The sequence below is a fragment of the Melanotaenia boesemani genome, chromosome 12 (assembly GCF_017639745.1).
Source record: "Melanotaenia boesemani isolate fMelBoe1 chromosome 12, fMelBoe1.pri, whole genome shotgun sequence".
NCBI lineage: Eukaryota > Metazoa > Chordata > Actinopteri > Atheriniformes > Melanotaeniidae > Melanotaenia > Melanotaenia boesemani.
The window spans coordinates 30,513,589-30,539,086 of NC_055693.1; the positions used below are offsets into that span (position 1 = coordinate 30,513,589).

Genomic DNA, 25,498 nt, shown 5'->3' on the forward strand with positions numbered 1-25,498 from the left:
TAATAATAACAAATATATATATATATATATATATATACATATAAATATGTGTGTGTGTGTGAACAGGGAGAGCAATGACATTAGAAAATGCTGTGTAACAATGTAAAAAAAGCTTTAACTTACAGGTGAGCCATTTGGCCCTGGAGGTCCTCTTGGTCCATCCTCACCCTACAACAAACATGCCATATGAAATGATCAGCTAAAGTCCTCAGACAATTCAATTCAGTTCTACTCAGGGCCATAAATACACACATAAGACATTATAAAAGCGAGAGACAGTGAGATTGATTTATATATAGGGAGAGAAAGATAGAGAGAGAGAGAGAGAGAGAGAGATAAAAAGTGAGAGATAAAAACAAAACAAATAAAAATAGTTTCTTTTTTCTATGTTTTTTTTTCTTATCAGTTTTGTTTTGTTCTTTTTTATATCCGAGTAATGTTTTTTGATACACAGGATCATGCATTACCATCATTACTATAAAACCTACAGTGTCTCCTGATAGAGTTTAAAAAAACATATTGTTTAATTGTTAAGCCATAAAACTATTTTTTACTTTTTTAATCTATGTAAATAATGACACACTTTTTTTTTTAAATAAGGAGAATATACCATTTATTTAAACAAACAAGTAATGGTACAAAAATAATATAAATAATTTATAAATCAGTAAATGGTATTTTATTTATTTATTAATCAGTTAGTTAGTTAGTGGTGAAGAGTTTGCAGAAAACCTCTACATCAAGTGTTGCATTTAGGTAGCAACACTAAACCCAGACATAAATATTTGTGAGGAAACAGTTTTTGTCACTTGAAAAAATAAAAAGAAGAAATTGTGCACAGCTGGTTTAGACATACTTCAATGCTTAGTATTACATCCTGCTGGTGGTTTTAGTGTGTTTGTTAGGACTTTGGTGAAGGGAACGTGATTCAGTTTGGATGTGAGGCCAGAGCTCCTGCCTGGCAGCGTGCGGCCTACAGAGCATGCGCAGAAGTGATTCCCGCCAGGAGAGTCATCTGACTTCTGGGTGGATCAAATTTCACATCAGAGGCTGGCGTCTGTAAGTAGAATCCTGCCGTTATTAAACTTTGCTGTAGAAAGACGGAAAAAGAACGATTCTAAAGAAGAGAGGATCCATCCCATTAAGTTTGTGAGTTTTTTTTTTGTTTGTTTTGTTTTTTGCGCTGGAAAGAAACGACACATTTCAGTTGTGGCGAATGCGCGTCACATGACGAGTGAGGAAGTCTGGCACAGTTCAGACTCCTACATGTAGCACAGACGTTGCTAAATCGACGCCTTTCACTATCCTGGGTGTGCAGGTGTGGACAGGAGCTGCCAGTCACGTGTTGGATGTGGGGAAATGGAGGAGTATGAAGAGCTGAGCGACTTCGACAAGGGCCAGGTTGTCATTGCCATAGAGATCGGTAAAAGCGTCTCCGAAACGGCCAAGATGGTGGGCTGCACCCGGGCAGCAGTGGTGAATACCTACCGTCAGTGGTACGAGGAGGGACAGAGGCTCCGCGCGGGTCGACCCAGACTCATAGATCCGCAAGTACTCATGGACCAATTAGAGAGGGAGGGGGAGGAAGCCCTCACAGAGGAAGGAGGTGCTGCAGTTTCAGAAGAAGACAAATCTGCAGATCCTGCTGTGAAAAAAGAGCCCGTGGAGGGAGAGTGATGCTCTCAGAGACCTCTGGATCAGGGCACACAGTTTAAAATGTCCTGACTGACCTCCTCTTCCGCACATCTGGAGCATCGGTGCCTCCAGCATGTAACTAACAGGACTCAAAGGACCAGCTGCTAATGTCTTCGTGGGTGGGAGGACCAGAAACATACAGCTTGTCAGTGCCGCCTTTGTTTTTCAGAATAAATGAGATTGTAACCTGAAGTCAGCAGCCTGCCTGTCTGGAGTTGAGGCTCATCACGTAAATGTGCGTCAGTCTTAAATGTTGCACCTTTTCCTGCAGAACTCTTTGTTTGCTGTTGTGAAACTGTGGCTGTGAAAATATCCAAACTTTTGATCGACCACAGTCCGGTGAACATGTTCCAGGGCTGAGATTTGAAGGGAGACTTTGATATTCTTATGGATGTTAAAGAGATTGCAGAATGCCTGTGGATTTAAATAGCAACACTAAAAACACTTTACTTTTACTCTTAAGAGGTTTGTTGCTAATAAATGTAATAATAAGAGCTAATAAGTAATAAGTTCAGGTTGCAACGCATTAAACGGAGCTAAGTTATTGTGAGTGTTCAGAGGAAAACATGTGGCCTATTTAGAAAAAAAACATGCAAAGTTAATTTGGACATATTTCAATGCACTACAACTGTTTCATAAATATTCTGCATTGTTTGGATGTGTGAAGAAGTGGCTACATTTTGAATGAAACTTTAATGTGTATTGAATAAAGAGGCAGCTAAACCGAACGAATCTGTGCTTCTGCTAACTTCTCTCTCTGCAGGAGACTCATTACTTCCAGGTTGCTCATTTCACAGCAGCGACAAAGATCCTACTGCCTTTAAACTCAGCTAAAGGAGGGAAAAAAGTGTCCAAATCTGATAATAAATGTTATTTTATAAGGATTTTTTAATATAAATTACATAACAAAAACGTATATAATGCCATTGGGGAGACTGTCAAATGATGAGCGAGTCATTTTGGTGCTGTTTTTGTTTTTGTTAGCACTCTGATGTCAAAACGACGCCTGACTCAAGTTCATCTTTAGCCAGTATAACGAACAGAAACTCAGAAAGTTGACCACAGATATGAATTGAATTCCAGCAAATGAGGGGATCAGTAGTGGCATTTCTTTGGGTCCCAACTCATAAGAGAGAACGAATAGGAGGGAAGCATGATGGTTTGACTATGGTAAGAAGAAAGTAAGAATTATTATGCATGAAATAAAGGAGTGATGGCAGAAACGGGGAGAAAAAAGGAAAGGACAATGGTTTAGAATACAAAGAACTGTGGGAGGAAGGAAGGCGGTTTGAAGGAAATGTGATAGTGTTATATCAAGACTGAGACTGGGACATATTTGGCTTAGCGATACACTGTATGATGGGTAAACATGATATAAGTTGGTGTACATACTGCACCCAAAATGAAACAAAGCATGTAATAGTTCACTGCAACAGATGTGAGACAGAAAGGAAGGAAACTAGATAAACTCAGAACAATGAAAGTAACGTTTAAAATTCCAGGTATTTTACAGATGGCACACACCTAATCATTGATTTTCCATCTAAAACAGGGCTGATTAAGAGAATGTAGAGGACTGTTTTTGGGTTATCAGTCTGTCCTGTCCCACTCCTTACCAGCTGCTGGTGGTAATGCACATCTGTACGTTGTTTGCCAACTGCTAATAAACAGAGGAAGAAAAAGAAAATAACGCCCGTGAGCCTCTGTGGTGTGTAGAGTTCTCAGTCACGTTTGTGGGAAAATGGGGGAGAATGAAGAGCTGAGCGACTTCGAGAAGGGCCAGGTTGTCGAGGTAATTCAACTCGGTGTGAAAGTCTCTAAAACAGCAAAAATGGTGGGCTGCACCCGGGCAGCAGTACTAAATACTGACGTTAGTGGCACGAGAAAGGACTGATTCTCCTCTCGGGGCGTCCCAGACTCAAAAACCCACAAGAACTCATGGATGAAGGTGAGAGCGAGGAGGAGAAATCCTCCACAGAAGAAGGAGGTGCTGCTGGTTCAGAGGATGTAAAATCTGAAAAAGAAAACTGAAACCAGTGGTCTTCGTGGCTGGCAGGACCAGCAGCTTCGTAGTTCTGTTGTCAGTGCTTCCTTTGTTTTTCTTATTAAAACGGGTTGTAATAATAAGCAGCCTGTTATTGTCTGGATTTGAGGTTCATGACATGAATTAATTCAGTCTTAAAGGTTAACTTGATGATTAATATAAATAATATCAAATAACTGATATTCTTGTGGGTGTTACACAAATCATCCAAACCAAACACACCTTCCATGATAACTGCGTAAAGGGTCCAGTGCCATAAAAAACACACTGATGTCCTGTATTTATATACACACACATCACTGTTTTTAAACTAGCCAAATCATCTTATTTTATCTTTAACTTGTTAACATGGTGCACAAAAACGTTGTCTTTCTGCTGCTGGAAGCCAGGAAAAAATCATTCCCAGCATATAAATGAACTAAAAGAAAAACTATTTAAGTTATTTGTTGCATTCATGTTGTACATGAAATTTGCTAAACAAATAACTCACCTTGTCCTGAAATATTTCTTTCTTAATTTTTTATTGAAAAGAAGCAAGACAGAATAATAAGCTAAATGAATGTCATTTAGTATCTTATAGGATGATCCTTTTGTTGGATTAGACTCATTCTTTCACCGTAGACCTTTAACTCAGATAAGCAGTGACTGACTGACCAAGTTAGTCTCAGGATCTTTGGTTTTAGTGCCACTTCCGGCACCTTCTGGCTGTTATTTCTTCACAGGGTTGGGGTTAAAGTATGGGACAATGGTTCATAAAGCGAACCCTGTCACTCATAATTTGTGCCTCTATGGTGAAGCTGGTTTGGTCCCACACTCCCTACTCAAATGTGTGATCATCAAAACATTGGAAAAATAATAATAAGGGAGAAATGTTAAGTCAGAATAAAGTTGAGTCTATTATTTCTCTGGCATCTTACCCTGGAGCCACTCAGCATGGCCTGGGGTCCTTGTTTTCCATCAAAGCCTTGAGCCATCTGGGATCCAAGCCCCTGCAGGTAAAACATGTCAGGTTAGCTCACTTTGTTAACAGTATGTCAGGAAAAGTGTCGGCCACTAGCGGTTTATTCACCTCTGGGTGTGATGGATGGCCGGGAGGTCCGGGTTCACCAGGCTGGCCTGGTATACCAGGCTCTCCATCATATCCCGCAGGGCCCCGCAGTCCCTTAAAGTGAAACAGATGCAGATTTTCTCACTGCACAAAGTATTTAACATCTAAGATGTTTGCTGCTCTTATGCCAGTGATGCTGTTTGCAGCTTTTTACATTTTATTATGAAAACAAAAGGCGATTTAAAGCAGCTCCGTGGAACCCGACATTTTGGTTCACCACCAACAACAAAGTTTGCTTTTCCTTTACAAACTAAAGTGTGGGCAGCAGGAAAAGTTGTGCTAATAAATCAGCAGCGAAATGTTGCCGTCGCCTCCACCAACAGTTCATTCATCAGCGCCAGCCGTTCTGCTTGCTAAGCACCGCTTACATCAGCTCCCCAGGCTCAGTCCTGATGGCAAGTTCTTTGACCTTAAACCAAGCAGCGTTTTTTAAAAATTTCTTTTATTTTATTACTTAACTAATAAAATAACTAACTTGAGTTGTTCTCATGACCCCTGTGATCCACATGCATTGTGTTAAAATCATGATATATTAGTCTGCATATGGAGGAATGAGGTTAACTAATACAATACTCTCACTTGAGTCTAGTTTGGGAGGGTGTGTCTTCCAATAAATCATATTACTGCATTGTACACACACATATTTTCATAACTCGTAATGACTGGAATGGTGCAACAATGTGGCATCACATGAGGCCAATAAAACTGAATCTGCAGACTGGTTGAGTTTTAAGTGTGTAGATGTGACGTACAGGCCTTCCTTTGTTTCCACGAGGTCCTCTGTCTCCTGGGGAGCCGGGAGGCCCCTGTTGTAAAAAATAAGACAATAATTTTTTAAAAAGAAGATGACATCGAAATCGCATCCCAGAAATAACCATGATGACTTGAGGACAGCTCATCCAGCTGTGCAGATGTCCTTTTAAGGTGAAGTTATGTAGGATGCAACTGTCTTCTTGTGCCATCTAGTGTCAGCTGAGGTGGATGAACATCCACCCACAGCTGAGGACTCAGAAAACTACACTGAACAGAAACAATGCTCACCATAGCTCCAGGACGGCCTCTGATACCAGTCACCTGCAGGACAGGCATCAAAAACAGCCATTAGATCCCTTAACTTGAGACTTTATTTCAAGGTTTAATAGTTTAATATGGAGAAAAAAACTCACAAGTGGAACATCCCCAGGTTCTCCCTTCTGGCCCTGAATAAATACAAGAGACAAAAGATTTCAAACTCACAGCACACAATAAAGTAAATGTAATAAAGCTGACATCACAAAACAGCTGCCTACCCGATAAACTCTGCCACCTGCAGGGAGGAAAACACAAGCAAGAATTTCAGTGTGCTGATGAATACTGAGACAGTTTTCATTAATCATCATTATGCAGGTCAGTGGAGGCGAACAAAAACAGTCAATTAACACAATTAATCTGATAACAGGGTGAACGGATGTGCAGGAGCCTGATAGCAGCAGTAATTTTCACTAACTGCTTGTCAAAGCTAAGCTCCTTATATTGCTATTGACAACAATGAACACTGTACAACCTCCATCCCCCCCCCCCCCCAAAAAAAAAGTTGGGATGATGTATAAAATGTAAATAAAACTGAATGTAATGATTCATATTTTATTCCCAGTAGACGATGAACAACATATCAGAGGATGAAACTGAGACATTTTATCATTTCATGGAATATATGGACTAAAATGGCAGCAACACATCTGTAAAAAGTAGTTCCAGGATGATGTTCAGCATCGTGTAGCATCTCCTCTTCTTTTAACATCTGTCTGTAAACATCTGGGAAGTCAGGAGATCAGTTGCTGGAGTTTTAGGAGAGGAATGTTGTCCCATTCTGGTCTGATGCAGGATTCTAGCTGCTCTACAGTCCTGGACCTTGGTTGCTGGATTTCTGCTTCCATGATGCTCCAGATGTTGTGTACTGGTGAAAAGTCTGGACTGCAGGCAGGCCAGTTCAGCAGCTGGACTCTTCTCCTGTGAAGCCATGCTGCTGTGATGGATGCAGGATGTGGTTCAGCATCGTCTTGCTGAAATCTGAAAGGCCTTCCCTGAAAGAGACGTTGTCTGGATGGGAGCAGATGTTGCTCTAAAACCTCTATGTACTTTTTAGCATTGATGGAGCTTCACAGATGTGGAAGCTGCTCACGCCATTGGCACAAATGCAGCCCCATCCCATCAGAGATGCAGCTTTTCACCTGTCCACTGATAACAAGCTGGATGCTCCCTCTCCTCTTTAGTCTGCAGGACACACCGTCCATGCTTTCCAGAAAGAATTTCACATTTTCATCCATCTGACCACAGAACAGTTTTCCACTTTGCCTCAGAGCTTATAAATGAGCTTTGGTCCAGAGAAGATGGTGTTGTTTTTGGCTTCTTCTTTGCATGATGGAGCTTTAACCTGCATTTGTGGATTTCAGGGTGAACTGTGTTCACAGACAGTGGTTTCTGGAAGTCTTCCTGAGTCCATGCAGTGGTTTCCAGTAGAAAAATCATGTCTGGTTTTAATGCAGTGCTGCCTGAGGACCCCAAGATCACCAGCATCCAGTTTTGATCTTTGGCCTTGTCCCGTGCACACAGAGATTCCTCCTGATTCTTGGGATCTTTTGATGATATTATACTCTGTAGATGCTGGGATCTTGAAAGTCTTTGCAACTTTCAAACATGCAGAAAAATGGTCAGTTGTTTCTGATTTGTGCAAATTACTTTTCCTGCTTTTTGTTACGATGTGATGCTGCCATGAAATTAAAAATGAGCTCATATTTTCCATGAAATGGTAAAATGTCTCAGTTTCAACATCTGATATGTCATTTATGTTCTGTTGGGAAAGAAATATGGGATGATGAGATTTTTAAATCATTGCATTATGTTTTTTGTCCCAACATTTTTGAAACTGAGGTTTTAACAGAGTTGATTCCTGTCAGTGATGATTACTTCTCCTCTGAGGTCTGGGTTTGTGAGTAATATTAAAGTGATTTCTCTCAATAATTTTGCTCCCCGCCAACACAAAAGCTGCTGTTTACCACCAAAGGTGTCCGTCCCGCCGCTGGTGGATGAATCAGTCTTACAGATGGGGCAGCACTCGCCCTCCGGGATCATCACCTTCTCACAGTTGGTCTCCTCACACTGGATTTCATCGCAGAGCACCTGACCGTTGTCACAGACGCAGATCTGGCATGGTTCTGGTTTCCAGATGTCCTTGTTTGTGTAGAACTGGCCGTCCACAGTGCAGCTCGAGTCATCTCCTGAAACAGCACAGAGGTTTGCTTAGCTCACAAGCAGCACTAAAGACAAGATCTCGACTTAAATAGGAGCATTTTGAGAAAATGCGTGATTACTAACACAAACTGACCCTTTGTTCAAGTTAGCCTGAGTATTTACATGAAGAGATGAAGACTGCATATAATTATAAGCTTTTGCACCATTTAAACTAAACCATTTTCTCTTCCCCATTATTTCCTCAAAGAAAAGCACAACCACTGAAATAGCACCAACCACAAATCCATCATGTGAAGATCAGAGCAGCTGCTACAGAGGAGGCAGGCAGACTGAAAACTCAATTTTTATCTTTGCAAAAGCTCCGAATCTGGGAGACCAGAGGCCTCCCCCAGGAGAAGCAAGCATGCAGGGGAAACAGTATGGACCTAATGTGAAACACAGGTTTCCAGCATGTGCTGTACAAAGTGAGGGGGGGTCTGGAAAACGTGATCCGTTGTTGCAGTGAAGTCTCCCGTCGTTAGACATGAAGTCATTTCCCTCACAAACCCGACTAACGCTTAAAAACAGAAAACCTGCAACCACCTTCTCCCAGATGTCTGAGGTACCACTTTTGAGTTGTAATTTAGCGTCACATACTTTACAGATTACTCATCATTTCACCTAAATGCACAGTTTTGTCCCTTTTCCCACTCATGGTGTAGTCTCAGGAAATGTAGGAAGTGAATGTAGATGGAGGCCACCGCCTGCTGTGGGGTGTATTTGGTTTTGAAAGGACTCTACATGTTCTGTAACCTGACTCTATGTCTGTCGGGCCTGCAGAGGAGGCTCTGAAACCTTTACCTGTTCCTGGTGTAAACAGCAGATGGCAGCTTCACACAGCAGGTAAGTCAGATTATTCCCAGGTAGGTGAAGAAATTATGTGATTTTGTCCTAAAGAAGCAACTAAAAAGACTGGACCGGCTTCTTTATAACTCAATCAACATTTTGAGAAGCTTCAAAATGTCCAAACATGAGGGAAAAAAGTACTAAATATATCTAAACATAGCTTACTTTCACATTTGCAAGCATGTTGGGAAGAAGAAGCTGATTTTAACACAACAATATATCATTAAATTACATCAGAGCCATGTATAGATAAAATATATAGATGAGAACAGAGACGTCAGTGTAGCCAGGCCAGAAAAATTCAATAAGTGTCAACATAAAACGTAGCATCCACAAAGTTATGTTGTTTCAATGATTTAGAGATGTTAATTAGTTACTTTATGCAACTTATGAAGTTGACGTCAATAACTACAGTTTATTTAAGTTCAGGATTTTTAATAAGACCACTAGAGCCTTCTATTCCAGTACTGTCATAATTTATCACATGTCGCAATGAGGTGAGGAACGTCTGTCTTAATACGAGTGAAACGCTTGTTACAACATCAAACAATAGTAACAAACTCATATAGCATGCCTTAACAAGAAGGGGACTTTTACACTCTTTTAATTATGGGAACGTCTGGGCTTCATGCACCATGTAAACAGACCCTGTTGAGCTCCTGATGTATCCCACCAGTGAGGGGAGCAATAAATTGGACTCATTTATATGTAATTACTGTTGTTCTTCTCATCAATTTTCCTTTTCATTATAAAATTAAAGTAAAATCCTATTTGTTGGAACATGTCATTAGTCATTAGTCTTTTTAATTGTATTATATTTGCTTAAACTTTATTAGGTCAATTCACACGTACACAATTCTAAGCTTGGAGAAGACTGTGTCACATGACCTCACTTTTCAGGTCTTGGCGTTCTGAGCCAATCAGATTTGACAGTTGGTATACATTTTATGTGCACGACAACACTCAGAAAAAGACAAACAAAATTTCACCGTCTCCGTGTCTAAAATATAATAATCCAGAATTGGATAAAATGTAGTGGTATTTTGAAGTAAAGGAGTTTGCAATAGCTGGTAAAATAAAATCTGAAATTTTGGTCTTATGTTTTAAACAAAGCTGTTTATGTTTAATATTATTGAAAATAAAGCAACTAAACTGATTAAATCTCACCTCAGTTGTTTCATTTTCATTTATGTCAGACCTATAAGGCTTTCATTAAAAAAAAACTAAATTAATAAAATTTCAGTTTCCATACTAGAAATCTCCAAAACTCAGAAACACGAATGGTAGTAATATTAGTGCATTACTATTTAGTGTAATTAGATATTGGAATACTGTATTATAGTTAGTGACAGATGTAATATTGCTTCAGACTTAATATCTAAAACCAGCAGAAGAGAACAAAAGAAAAAAAATGTATGAAGTATGAAAGTATTAACGATATTTTTTTGCTAGATTTTAGTTAAGTTCAGTTCAATTCAGTTTTATTTATGTAGCCCCAATTCACAACAAAGTCATCTCAAGGTGCCTCACAGACGATCTAATTCGATCCGATTCATTAAGGTTTAACTGCGATGCAATTAAACCAAATCCATTATATGATCCACATCAGTCCAGTTTACAATACCCTTGTTCATTTAAACAAGTTCATTAGGAAACCAACAGATTCATGAGATCTTCTCTTTGATTCAAGCCTCCATCCTGAGCTGCACAGGGCGACAGTGGAGAGGAATAAACTCCCTTATAACAGGAAGGAAAACCTTCAACAGAGTCAGAACCAAGTCCTTTATTCCAAGAACCTGACTGCATGTAGTCTATAGCCCCGCTTCCACCGATGGGAGCGGGGCAGGCCAGGGAGGGACGCATGTTTTTTTGTGTTTCCACACGTGAAAACTGGAAAGGGTACACTTAATATCCAACCCAGCATACTAATCTAACCGACCTGAAAGGATGGAGTTTGGCACACTGCAATCTGTTGATTGGTTGAGAAAAAAAAGGCACTTTCCATGGAACAAGGTATAACAATAAAACAGCTTCTTGTTTAGAGCAACATATTTTCTTTGTTGATTAATCCTCCATTTAAAATGGCGCTACGAAGCACCGCCAAGAAGAAAGAACATAAACTGTTGGATGATCGCCATTCTCCTCCTTTGTTTCTGAGTTGTTTTTTGGTTCTACTTTAAGGAAGGTGCTGCACTGCGATGGTGTCATGCTGTTACGTAGCTAAGGCATCTATCACTATCCGACTGATACGCCACCTCTCAGTTAGGGTTATGGTTGGTTGTGGAAATGCAGTGAGATTACAGTTTACAAACTATATCAGCACCCTAACCGTCCCGACCTGTCCCGTTGGTGCAAACTCGGCTTTTTTTTTAAAAAAAGTTCTTAATAAATCTGCAATTTCATTTAGATTTCTAATGTTTGAAATATCATATTACAAATTGGATTTTGTCCTTAATGAATCTGGTGTATGTCACATAGGCATCCTATAATATTTGAATTTTCATACCTTTGTTTAGTTTGCAGGCTTTGAAAAGACAGTTATTATGATAAAAGGCAGTAATGAAGTCAGGTATAAATCAGGTCTGATATGAGTGAAATTCAGGATTTTTCAGAAACAGATTTTAAAGATGTTGAAGGTGAAAGAGGTGAAAGTTTTGTACATTCATAAATCGAAGCCATCTACTCGTGCTGCACTTCGTATTGCTACGCAGAAGTGAAACACAAAGCCCACATCTGTAAATACACTCTCAGCATCCATCAGCCATTAACTCTGTCGTCATGCTTCAGCTTCTCCAGCTGTGTCTACCTCAGCAGATCAAGTCTAACTAGTAAATACATCCTGGAGGTATGTTTTCTCAACCAGCCTTGCCCTGTCAACTACAAGGTATTTGACGACCCTACAAACACAATGTCATTCAGCAATGAAATGTTCTTGACATTTAACAGCCACAAAACTGCCACAGTCTACACATCAGACCAGTCTAAGGGAGCACAGGAACGATTGTTTAAATGTGCTTCATCATTATTCAGGCATGTGTTTCATAGGCGCTAGCTTAGCAGCTCTCTTATGAATCTGTCTTTTTATTGACTTTTTTTTTGCCTCAAACAAGCTTTCTGATCAAATCTCATTCAGGTAAATGTTGTTTCTGTGGGTGGTGTGTAACTCAAGCTTCTCTTTTTCAGTGTTGAGACATAAAAATGTCACACCAAGCATGTCTGGCTAAGCCACAAAGACGGTGAGTGATTTTTTTTTTCCCAGTTGAGGTTTGAGATTTGAAAAAACAAAAAACATGAGTTTGAAATTTACTGGAAGAGAAATGTGGGTGTTTTTTTTTTTGTCTGGTTTTGTCAAGGAGCTGACCACAAGCCTTTCAATGGAGGAGAAAGAGAGGAAGGTTTACTTCTCCCCCATCTCTAAGCTAATTTGTTGCAGGTCCTGCAGTTTTTTATAGTTTAATCATGACACCCTCCTTCTCCTGGTGTTGAATTTTCCACTAGTCAGCTAAGAGGGCATGATTTCCTTGGTTTATAACATGGAGTCTGGAGTTCTTCAGCATGACTCGTGTCTGCTCTGCGGCTGTTATTTAGAGCCGCTCATGACACATCAGTCAGATAACACAGAACCCAACACACATTTTTGTCTAGAGTCACTTCATCTGGCTTAAGAAAAAAACCAGAGGAAACTACTAGTGAGATGTAGCTGGCAGATGTGAGCAGGCAAAAAGAAAAAGTGGATAGTTTATGGATTTTTCCTTGGTTAATATGGAAAGACTCATAATGTTGTGTGTTTGGGGAGAAGCTTTGGCCGTCTGAAGTCGGGGGTTAGAAAATGACCTGAGGGAACCAGTGAGTCATTTCAGACTTTTTTTCCTCAAAGATGAGCACAAGTACTAAACACACACAACCACCCTATCATGTGTTTTAGGAAAACATAGTGGCTTCTTGATATAACAATGTATAAAATCTGAGCAGTTATTCAGAAGTTCTTCTCTTGCCGCAGCTGGCGTGGTTAGTTGGCTGAGTCCTTGTCCAGATGAGTTACAGCTGTTCACAGTGCAGCAGCTGCTCTTTCCTGCTCTAAAACCCCTGGTGTCATGGCCGAACATAAATCTTCCCTCCGTAAAGGACCTTTAGCTCAGCTCCCCATACCTGGTCCACTGATGAAGCTGCACATAAAAGCAGCTGTTCCACAAACAGCTCAGGTCTTGAGTTGTAAGGGTGTTAATGCTAGGGGCACGGCGTATCTCTCAACCCTTTTAATATTCAGAAGCGTCTGGATGGTTTGTTGTGTGATGGGCTTAAAATCTGGGAGAACGCTCTAGTTTGAACATGCTCTTTGGCTTGGCTTCCACAAACAAAGCTGTGCATCTCAGGGGTGGGGGAGGGAGCTCGGGCCAGGAAAGTTAAAATGAATAAGTAGCTTCCTGATTACATGTCTAGGCTTTTCCATCAACAGGCCCTCGTCTCCATTGGGCCTTCCTTTTTTAAAAAAGCAGCCACAGTTATGAGCTCTTCCCTTCCCATGCTCAGCCCTGAGAGGCTTGCGGTTCCTCTGAAATACACTCCCCTCCTCTCCTCCTTTTCTGGATATCTTTTTCTGGCTGACTCTGTTCTCTACTTCCTTGGATTCAGTTCAGCTCCATCTAATATGAAACATTTTCGATCAAAACTGGCAATTCCTGTCTAAATCTGTGTTGTAAATTTGCCTGAAATATAATTACTATAATTAAATCAGATGATTGAACCTCAGCATTTCATTCACAGATTATGTATGTATTCATTAGGATGAATATGTGTGTGAAGGTTGGCAGGTTGTAAAATGACTGATTAGTGAATAACAAGCTGTTTTAACTATAAGCCACTAAATCACCAGGGCCAGGAAATGGCAGACTCTCTGCTGCCCAAGGCTGTCAAGTAACGGAGGTCAGGGTCAGAGTTTAAGGCAGGGGCAGTCTTTCTCTGATTGACCATTAAAACCTTCATGTGAAAAGCTTTTAACACAGAGAAGACTATGTACACAAACGCAACTCAGAACATGTTTGCTTCTGTAGCCTTACATCAGATTATGTTTAGCAGACTCTTTTTCTGCATTATATCAAGTTTGATCTGTTTTTATGTTTTAGTTTTAAACTTAGACAGCATACGTTACTTACAGTCTACCTCAGATGAATTTAAGTTTTTAACCTTAACATGTATGACATTACACACAAATTGGCACAATTTTTCACTAAAGCTGCCCTCATTCACATATTTTTCTAGTTTTGTTGTTAGAAAAGAAAATAAGCCTGAAAGTATGTTTTGCTCTAATAAAAACCAGGCTTTTATATTAAAATAAAGCTGAGACAACCGCTACCCAGAGAATTTGATGACATGTCTATGCATTGATTTTCATTATAAGTACAATGATCACTCAGATGGAAAAAAAAAACCCCAAAACAAACAAACAAACAAACAAAACCAAAAGAACAGATGTAATAATGCCTTCTGTATTCTCTCTAAGAGGTAGAAATCTGTCCCAGTAGTGCTGTGGCTTTGTAGGCTGGGAGCTCTAACAAAACAAAAACAGTCATGTCTCACTCGCTAGACTTGTCTCATTGAGAGGGAAAATTGATGACTTTCCCAATGACATAACAAAGAGTTATCCTAAAATTTGTCAGATTTGTTTAGAGCAACTTAAAAAAAAAAATGTGGGCATTAAGCTGCCAATCTAGACAGGGCTGTACAGCTAATGGGCTCGACACGGGAGGAGATGTCACTCCTCCTCCATCATTCTCTATGGAACTCATGCAATGACGTTAATATCACTGCCCTCCTCCAACCAATTTGTGCATGTGAAATGCTTCGCTCGTTCATGTAGACGTGCACACGAGGTTTGCAAAGCAACACAAGAAAATAGAAAAATGTTCAATTTTTGTCGCTGTTGCATGGCACTACAGCCAACCAGCGAGGGGCTTCATGGACTGACCAATGAGAGCAGGCTAGACAGCGCAGTCTGCAAACGCTTTGAACATAGAGGATCAGATCAATTTAGCTGTGTCTGACTTTCCCACACTTTACGATAGGCTACTTCACACAAAGATTATAGAGATCTAAATAAAAAGGCAGTGAAAAAGTGAATTTGTCTGAATATAAGTTCTGGATTTATCTGGATCAATCTTGAGGTCCATCAAATGATGATATTCATGATGCTGTTTCCTATTTTGTAAACACGAATGAACCCAGGGTTGTCTCTCTTTTATACAGTAAACAGCAAACTTTCTGTCAATTCATGCAAAATCTTCTGACTTTCCATCCAACATACTTTGTCTGTCACATCACGGACTGAAAATGTCAAAATCCCCATCAATATCATAACCAATCAAATTTCTTGGAGCAAAGCGATCTCAGAGCGTGATGCACGACACTGCTGCCGTTGCTGCTGTTTGTTGTGTCCCGAAGGTTGTGATGAGTTTCGCCTGTCGCTGTCGTTGGTTGCCTCCTGTGTCTTAGCCATAATTTGTATAAGTTGTGCAGATGCTACAGGACAAGTTAGCACAAGTTAGCTGGTGAAGCTACTTGGTTTCTTCATGACTGATAGCATGAAATCAGATTCTGTAACTGTGTTAAAGAGGTTAACCAAAGAGGTTAAATGTTGATAAATGTTTATTCATTTATATTTGAAATAATTTCAGAGTCCCAAAAGTACTATTAAAGTCTGCGGTCTTCATTTTTGAGACACCGGCTTCACAAAGTTGACCTAAAATTGACTTGTTTTGTCATTAAACTAAGTGGGTCCACGACTTGTCCATGGCACTGGGTATCTCAGCAGGCTAGGCAGGTGTCAATAAATATCGACATTAAAAACGCACAACATTTCTGCCTATTGTGAGCGCAATCTGTCAGTCAGCAATGCTTCTGCACATTGGCCACGCCCACCATCAGACAGCGCACCCAGACAAGCAGTTTATTCATTCATAGATGAATCATGGTGGCAGTGTCGATGAAGGGATTTGGTGGAAGCGATGAAACGATATATGGACATAATTATAATCCATCATAATTTCACTGGCAGATTAGATCAAGTTGAGCATATGTTCCTTATCCATTGTTCATATTTTGGGCATGAGGATGTTCAGGGTGGAGTATTGCACTTAAGAAAATTCTCAGAAATAAAGCCACAGTTACCAAAGTAAGGATGTTGTTGATCGTTGCTTTTTTGGAGTAATTGATTCCACAGTTAGCCCTTTATTTGTGCAAAGCATAACCCTAAGTAGATCAGAAAGTATTTGCTGCTAGTTGGGAAACCTTTTAATTTTGTAATTATTGATGAAAATAACCAAACAACAAGCTCACAATGTGTTGCTATATGTTGAACTTATAGATCTGCTATTTTCTTGTGTGACATTTTTGTATGATGAAGTTGGGCATCAATTAATGAAAAAAGCTGAAATATAGAAATAAAAGGTTTCTGCCCAACAGCAGTTAAGTACAGCATTGCATCTCTGTTGATGGGAAAGTCTAAGCTAAAGCTACCAGTCTGATAAAGGATCTGGTTATTATGCAAAAGCATTAAGGTTCACTTGTTTTATGAATTGCAATACTTGTTATAACCTGTCAACTTTGATTCCACTTTTTAATATGTATTATTGACCTAAATTAATTTGTTAAAAGATTGATACATTTTTATTATTTGACTAAAACCAGACTAAAACCTTTTTAGTTTTCGTCGACTAAAACTAGACTAAAACTATCAAACTTAGAAATGACTAAAATGTGACTAAAACTAATAAGCATTTTCGTCCTGCAGACTAAAACTAAGACAAAAACTGAGATGCCTGCCAAAAAAACACTAGTAGGTAGCTATTAATAGATGACACCAAAGCCATAAAAGCCTTCAGGAAAAAAATGTCTCTGATGTTTAGCTAGCATGCTAGGAAGGTTAGCTAACATTAGCACATTACCAATATACCACTGGCTTATATTATTTATTGCTATTAAATTAGCAGTATAACTGCATCAGAAAGTAAATACATTCCCACTGTGATACACTTGTGTGGGACCTTGTATATATATACTTTCTCATGCTGAGCATCACTTTCTGGTTCAAACATCCATCCATTTTGGGTACAACTTAATCCAGTTCAGGGTCACAGGTACTTCAAACATTCATTTATTATCTGCACTGCTTCGTCCATTAAGGGTCACAGGGAAGCAGGAGCTTAACCCAGCATTTTTACTTCAAAAATATTCAATTGAATTACCCCATATTATACATGGAAACATGAATATGATAGAGAATAATCCTCAGGTGTCTCTCATAGGGATCATTTGCATCGTTGCAGGAGAACACTGGATCGTTCATACCCTGTATCTAAAACTTGAATGAACACCATATAATACTGCCTCATCTAAAATTGGGATATATGAGTGAAAAATTCTTCTGTAACATGTTCTGTAACACCCTGGAAGCACCCAAGTTAGCCTCCACTCTAACATCATCTCAGTAATTCAACCAAAGGGAACAGAAAAATGAGAAATATCCACAGTGCACAACAACATCTTAAAATGACTGTTTGACCTTGCCTGGTAAGTCTGTTTGATTTATAATCACATTTTACACAAGGTCCTGGTGCACTGTCAAACATGTGGTATTCATATTCTCTCAGGATGGTTCCAGTTGTTCATTGATCAAACGAAACAAAATACAAACGTGAACAATGAGCTGCTACACGAGCTAATCTCTGCTTCCCTGTATGAAAATACCTCATAATGTGCTCTCACATTAATGAACATGAGACTAAGTACAGTGGAGTCAGTGGAGTTGATCTGATCATCAGGTCTGAGCAAGCAACTGTAAACATAAAACTCTGGGATGTTCCCCAGTAGAGCCCCTTAACACAGAACATAAGCAGAAAGCTCTCTACATGTTTCTAGATGTTAATATTCCTTTAACTTTATCAAAGCAGTCAAATCTTATGATGGAATAAAACATTTGGCTATTCGAAGCAAAGGAGAAGGGTGACGTAGATTGTTCCAGTTTACCCAAGCAGATGGGTAACTTATACAAGGGGTCAGAGCACCCTGGTGTTTCACATCAACTCAGCACACAGCCAGATGTGAGAGAATAAACTGTGTCTGTACACAGAGGAACTGTAACATGATGCCATGCTGGCTGATGAAACACAGAGAAACACTTTTACGGCTTTGCACTCATGTCAGTGAAAATTTTTAATCGTGATATCATGATACAAGCTTGTTTTCATTTAATGCGTCATCCATTTCTGAGCTTTGTTGCAGTGATTTAAATGGCTACCTCAACTATTTATTTATACAGATCTTTGGAAAACTGGTAGAGAATTATCTCATATATACGAAAATATCTCTGATGAACAGGCAGAAAATTCAGAGTGAATCTTTTGCTGAAATCAAGAGCCACTAATTTGACGGACTGAAGCTGTATGGGCCAAAGCTAATACACTGGCAACATGTGTCAAAGCGTTTTACATTGTTCACTTTTTGTGTTTTAAATTTAACTAAACACCAAGTGGTGTCTAAAATAAAGGTTTCAGAATTTTAGAAAGTGCCTAAATAAAGCAATATTTGTCTTTATAGCTCATCATGTCAGCCAAAAGTTTAAAGATTCAATCATAAAAACGTGTTATTTCATTTACAAACATTTTAATTTGTAGATGTTTACGTCCATTTATGCACATTTTCAAACAGCAAACAAAACGTCTGGCATGGAAACTTCAGAAATTCAAGTTTGTATTTGTATAACTGGTAGCTAAATTACAACCATTGCATTGTTGCTGCTTGCAATCAGGTTTGAGTGATTTTGACATGGTTTTTAAGTTTAGCAGAAATGTTGTTGTTGTTCAGCAAATGTGACAACAAACAGTAATGGCAGCTGTTAAAAGAGAAGCTAGAAGCTAGCATATACTACGAGGACAAGTTATGGACCATGCTCAGTGACCTCACACTGTTCCTTTATGCCGCCACATGTTGGGTGGCAAACTGCTATCTGGGACCCACTCCTGCTATAGGCATTATTAACCATTTCTCATCAGGGATGGCGTTAGCGGACTTAATTTCCACACCAATTCAGCACTTATGTGGTCATGTTAGAGAGGGTTGTTTTTAAAAAATGTGCACTTCCTGGTGCTCAAAATCTGTATGATTTTCCATATTCCTGGTTAAAAAAACTTCGAAACATCCAGCTCACGGAGATATTGCTACCCGATTTACCTTACCTTGAAATAATGGACAGTCGCGCTTCATAGTGGCAGAATTAAAAGCATACAAGTCAGATTAGAGGCTTCTAAATATTTCATGGCAGGATGGGTATCAGACCTTCAGCTGTGGAAAGAGCCCCAAGCAAAGTATTTCCTCTTCATGCCAAAGCTGAGGAAGAAACCAGCAGACGCAGATAATATTAACGTGATGTAATAATTAGGGATATCCTGTTGAAATATTTAGGAGTTAACAATTACTGTGAGAAAACGCTTCTATTTTAAGATTGTTTCGTTTACTGAGACCACAAAGGAAAATACACGTCCAACTTTTCATTAACACTGAAAACTGCCGTCACTGTGGTGATCCACGGTAGAGGTTGAATTTGTTGAATATCCAACCAGTTTCACTATGGTCACATTTCCACAGTGAAAAACTTGAGAATGTTTTGTTCATTTGCTGCTTCACATAAAACATGACTTACAAATAAACCTTTTCTTTGACTGTCCTCCCAGTTACACACGGAGAACATTTTTGTATTTCTTGTTGACTGAACAAAAATATCTGTTCAAGTATTAAACAAATGAACAAGACCATTTTCAATAACTAATGTAATTTGTACTCTTCTCTTTTTTGCTGTTGTCTTTCACACTTTTCTAGATCATCTCAGGAGCGCAGACCAACATGAAGATGGACAGGACATAGGCTGGAGACAACGGGTTGTCACACCTTTGCCCAGGGGAAAACAAAATTAGCCTCAATTACATGTCTGTTAACAACAGACTAACGTGAAGTGTCTGGTCCCAGGGCACAATAATGTTAAACTACTGCAGTTTAAACAGCTTTGCCATTTCTAAAAAATATTTAGCAGGCATGTCTGTGAGACAGTGTGATTATTTTTCTGTTATGTTCTCTCTTATTCCTGCATTCATAATAACTTTTCAATGTACCAACAAGCTAGTTTGCATAGGCTAGCTAAGGTTTTAGGAAACATTAAGCATCTCATTACAAGCTGATACCATGTACAAGTCAAATGCTCAGATTATTGTGTTTGTAAGTGTAGTTGAACATGTCGGACATTAAATCCCCATTCTTCCACTTCCACTTGTACACAGCCTCATATAATCCAACTTTCTCTTCAGAATGGCTAACAAACAAATGCTTAGCTAATGGCAGCGTGAGACATCAAACCATATAAAGGAATTTCCATACCTTTTTTAAATCTTTTTTTTCAATAAATTATACACGTTTAAACAATGTAGATATTTAACTGAGTGAAACTTTTACCATTTTTGGAACATTTGGATTCAGATAGTGTTACCTGTTAATTATTGTGATTTGTTGGTTGTGTCCGGTGGCATTTTAAGACATGTTTACAAGACTAAGGGTACAAAAAATGATTTAGAATCAGTTGTCGACACATCAAGCAGACGTAGTGAAATTCTATTTCTGATTTTTTATCCATTGTTGTTACTAACAAGCCCCCCCAAATGATCAATAGACGTAATTTAATGCATAAATATTTATGATGTGCAGAATAAGTAGTTGTGCTGCACAAACGACCCCGGAGGGAAAAATAAGTAAATAAATAAATAAAACTAAATAATTTAAAGCTTCAAGCTTATAGCTTTTACTACACTGGGTGCACAATACACAGTTTATTTACCAGTTCCAGTTAGTTTGTATGTTTCAGTTCATTTGTTTGGACGAGATCAGAATCTCTGCACAGGCCGTGCTGCAGAGCAACCTTCCCTTCATCTTGTGGTGAACACTTGAAGGAGTTTGTCTACTCTTAATAAGATATGAGAGCTCAAAAAATCAAGATTTTTAGCCAGTTATTTCTGGTTTGTAAAAGTAAACATTATGGGATACATATGCTCCAATATTATATCGTTCTTCAGGTGGGGAATAACTTTTGAGTCATTTTATGAGACATCCCGTATTTGGGGTTTAGAAGCAACCCCAAAGGCAGATGAGATTTATTGCCTCCGCATTGTATCTGACATCAGCGCTACAGCAGTCCAAGAACGCTGCATCATCTCCTCAAACTCAAATGGCTGCCGGAGGCTACTTTTTAAATCCCATTTTTTCATCGGCAGTAATCTGTTTTCTCATAAGTCCATCAAGCTCTGCAATCTCTTGTTCTTTCTGCTTATCCTTATCAAAACACAATGCTTCTTTATGGATTTTCCCTCCAAACTCCTCTTGTACTTTCTCCTCTGCTTTCTTTTTCTTCTCACAGCCCCCCTTGTTCCTTTTTCTCTGTTTCCATTTTGTCTTTCCAGCAGCTCTAAGATATAAAACAGCTGCTATAGGCTGCAGCGCCAGTCCGTGAAGCCCAACAAGCAAAGGATGTTTAAGTAAACAACAAACCCATCACAGTTTAAAAATCTCTATGAAAAAAGTCAAAGAGCTTTAAAGTGAAGAAGACAGACGGGTATTTCTCAATGCTACAAAGTTTTTCAAGTGTAGATTATTTCATCGGGACACATCCAAATCCCGGCTGGAAAGATGCAAGACATGATTGCATTACCAGAAATGTAACTTTAGAATTGGGTCACAGTCCTGGACATCAAGCATGAAGCCAGTAACAGATACCATATTTATGAAGAAAACAGAATTTGCCTGATTATCCATTGTTCCAGTAGCATCCCGGAAAAAGAAACCTTAACATACGTCCATGTGAACTGCTAGTTATTTTCTTATACTTCAGAGTCACATAATAAACAGAAGAATAGCAGCTTAGATAATTTCACCTCTCTGTTGGCTTTTCATTCTTACGTCATTTTTAATTTCATCCTTAAGGCTCACCAGTGCCCCCGAGTCCTATTGTTTATATTATTAACTATCTCTCAGGAACTCTGTGGGGTAAATTGTGATGGAAAGTTTACCCTTTAGGCGATCTATGGAAAATTTCTAGGCATTTACGTCCCCTCCAGGAAGTTTACAATCCAGCTGCAAAATGTAGTGTTTATTCATATGTATATATATATATATATATATATATAACAGCGGTAACTAATTTATATAATTAATTAATTAATTGCGTTAACATTTGCATGCACAGCATCCGTCATTTATGATGGAGAAAGATGACTGGTCACATCCTGAGATGGTTCAACACCTGCTCTTTTCACACATTAAAAAAAAAAAAAAAAAAAAAAACTTCTCAGAAGTTTTTTCCTATCTGTGTCTGCAGCAGCCTCCTCTCCCCCTCCATGGTCGGCTGATCAGCTTTTTCTGTCGCTCATATATATATATATATATATATATATATATATATATATATATATATATATATATATGGTTAGCACCATGTCCTTACTGCAAGAAGGTTACTGGTTCAAGCTTTGGCTGGGGGGAGGTTCGAACAGTGGCCTTTCTGTGTGGAGTTTGCATGTTCTCCCCGTGTATGTGCGGGTTCTCTCCAGGCAAAAGGCTGGGAAGTCAAAACCACTAAGAGGGGAGGCAGACAATGAGGCCTCTTCCCTGTGGTGACATCACGAAATGCTGCAGCCCAGGGGTACACCCACAATTCATCACTTTCTTTTTATTGCTGAATGAAGCCCTTGAAGTTAACTGCAGCCTGCTTTTATGTAAATGCTTGGAGACAGACACACACGAAGCAGACGGGATGAGGTCAGGGCAGAGTTCTGATGGACTTTAGAGGGGTCACTTGCAAAAGGAGGTGCCACATGGTTTAGCCACAAAGGTTTTATCTGTGAGACATAGGAAAATGTAACTACTGATTTAAATTAACATCTGCAGATACCAGAGTCCTTCATTGGATATAAATCAGAGTAAAGTAGGCAACTTGTCTAGTTGTGTTTCTTGTTGCTCCTTGTGAAAGCAACATCCACATGAAGAGGACTTTAGGTGTATTTAGCTTTAGTTTTTTAGCATCAACATGAATTTTTAACACATTTTTTTTTAAATAAAGGTTCCAAAAGTGAATAAATATGAAAACTCTACCATTTTAATTCCATGTTTATGACCTATATTTATCTTTTCTGAACCAATGATGCTATAGCTCTACCTTGCCTTTGCCTGCATGTGACGAAGCTGCTGAGTATGATATGGGATTTACAGCAAAATGTGAAAAAAAAAGAAAAGAAAGGTCTCCTTTTTAGCTCGAATCTCTACCAGATTTTACCAACCATCTTCTTCTTCATATGCTTATTTACATTGCACAGTGAGATCTGCTGTATAGATGCTCCGGTGTATTAGTAACAGGTTAGCTCTGCAGAATTTGCTGCCTCACAGTAAATCCGTTTTTTATTTGAAGGTAGACCTTGCTATAATCCAGACTGTCCTCCTGCCATGAATTATTTTTTTTACACCATCAATAATGACGGATAACTAAATTAAAATAGTATTTAACATCTAGTGGTCATTGCACCTAAGACAACGGCTTTAATGAACAAAGTAAACATTTTCTGGTTGTCAAACTAATGGTCAAGTCCCAAGTGTTGGTGTAATCACACCATCCACCCTCTCTCTTGCTTCCTTAAGAGGACTTTGTGGCTTGTTAAAGAAAACCCTTGTGGATAAAGTTTGCTCCAGTGTGGAAAAACTCTTATCTGATGGGAAAACCCTGTGACCATGTGTGGGGCTATGAATTGTGTCTAAGAGTGTAAATTTTTTGTCAGGATTGGAGAATTTCTTATTCTAATCAGACAGGCTTCAACATGTTTGAATGTAAATAGAATTATAAATATAATGTGATGTAATTTTACCATTTCTGCTTTTGATGAATTGTTATATTTAACATAATCCAATGGTCAGAAAGACATCAAGTCCAAATGTGTCCATCCATCCATCCCTCCATCCATCCATCCATGTTTTTATACCCATTTATTTCCACACACACATATTGTATTGATCTTGGGAACTCTCCATTGGCACAATGTATTCCCTAGCCCCTTACCCATTACAATTAGAACCAAAACCATAACTTAATTCCAATCCTGACCCCAAAACCAAGTCTTAACTAAAAAAAAAAAAAAAAAAAAAAAAAAAAGAATTTTTGACCCGTGGGAACTAAATTGATGTACCCATATCCACAAGAAGTCCTCATAAGCTTGTGTTTGGCCAGTGTAGTCCCCATCATGTATTAAAAACAAGCACACACACACATTCACTAGGAACTATTTTCCTCACATGTCCTTATGGCATTACAGGAAGACATGACAACTGGATCAACTAACAACAAACTTTTTCATTTAACTTTTAAGAGGATTTTAGCAGCATCATCAGTGCCAAACAGCGATTACTTTTGGCAGATCTGTAGCAGTTTTGTTTACAGAAACTCCTCCCTAATATCAGCAACAGCTACATACTTTATTCAATATGTCATCAACAGCTGTGTGAGGCACAGAAATCTCTCAAAGCAGAGTTAAACTAAAATCTTTTGTTTTAAAGAGCTAATGGCTGACCTAATTTTAATAGAAAAAACGTTAGCATGTTACTATTTTCTAAGAATTTAACATGTGTATCAAACGTATGTCCTGCATTGACTTATATTGTCTTAGACTGCATTAATGCATAAAAAGGGCTCATATACAGTTTTAGAGTCAAACAAAAAAACATTGTTTTGTCTTTTAGCTATAAATCACAGTAGTTATTAATAATCAGAGTCAAAGCATGAGCTGCTCTGGAGGAAATTCCTTTTCAACATAACTTCCTGCGCTGGAGTGTGTCCAAGTAGATTGCAACGCACATGCAGGAACATATTTGCCCTTTAAATCAGATCCCAAACAATCTGTTGGATTACCTTATCACTTCATACATCTCATTTTACATTTTTACAACTGAGTTATCTTTTCTTACTAAATCCATCTCTTTCCACTCTTTCTGGTCTTCTCCTAATCTTTCTTTTTCTTTCTGTGCAGCTGCATCTTTCCATCTCAATGCTTGAGACACAGTTATAAGAAATTAGCTCAAGTGTAAAGATTATTCTTCCATCCCAAAAACACTGGGCTGAACTCTGAGGCACTCAGAGCTTCTACTTATATTTCTCAAAATTATCCCAGGTAAATAAAGACTGACGCGATACACAACACAGTTCAAGTTGTGTAAACCTGAGGTATTTTGTTAGTGTGGAGCTGATGCAGGATGGCTGAAAAATGTTGACACACCAAAGTAATTACAAGGTTATTTGGAGCCTCTTGTTTTTGCAGGCAAACCCACGTGGATGAAATTTAAGCATGTTTACAAAAAATGCAAAATGTTAGTGCTTGATGTTATTCATTTAGACATAATTTTAAAGCTAGCAGTCTGTAAATTACTGTGCTAGCATTTGGGTTTGCTGTTCTTCTGATTGAAAT

At 38.8% G+C, this 25,498-nt stretch overlaps 1 protein-coding gene across 1 annotated transcript in view; it reads right to left on the reverse strand.

Moving 5' to 3' along the window:
• The window catches only part of col5a2a (collagen, type V, alpha 2a), a 59,194-nt gene that overhangs the window by 18,691 nt on the left and 15,005 nt on the right, over positions 1-25,498 (reverse strand). Inside the window, exons 2-9 of the mRNA XM_042001477.1 lie at positions 7,883-8,104; positions 6,137-6,153; positions 6,014-6,046; positions 5,889-5,921; positions 5,600-5,653; positions 4,809-4,901; positions 4,657-4,728; positions 124-168 (exon numbers count right to left, since the gene is read on the reverse strand). Of these exons, the coding sequence (XP_041857411.1) occupies positions 124-168; positions 4,657-4,728; positions 4,809-4,901; positions 5,600-5,653; positions 5,889-5,921; positions 6,014-6,046; positions 6,137-6,153; positions 7,883-8,104 (569 nt within the window). The remainder of the gene's footprint in view (positions 1-123; positions 169-4,656; positions 4,729-4,808; positions 4,902-5,599; positions 5,654-5,888; positions 5,922-6,013; positions 6,047-6,136; positions 6,154-7,882; positions 8,105-25,498) is intronic.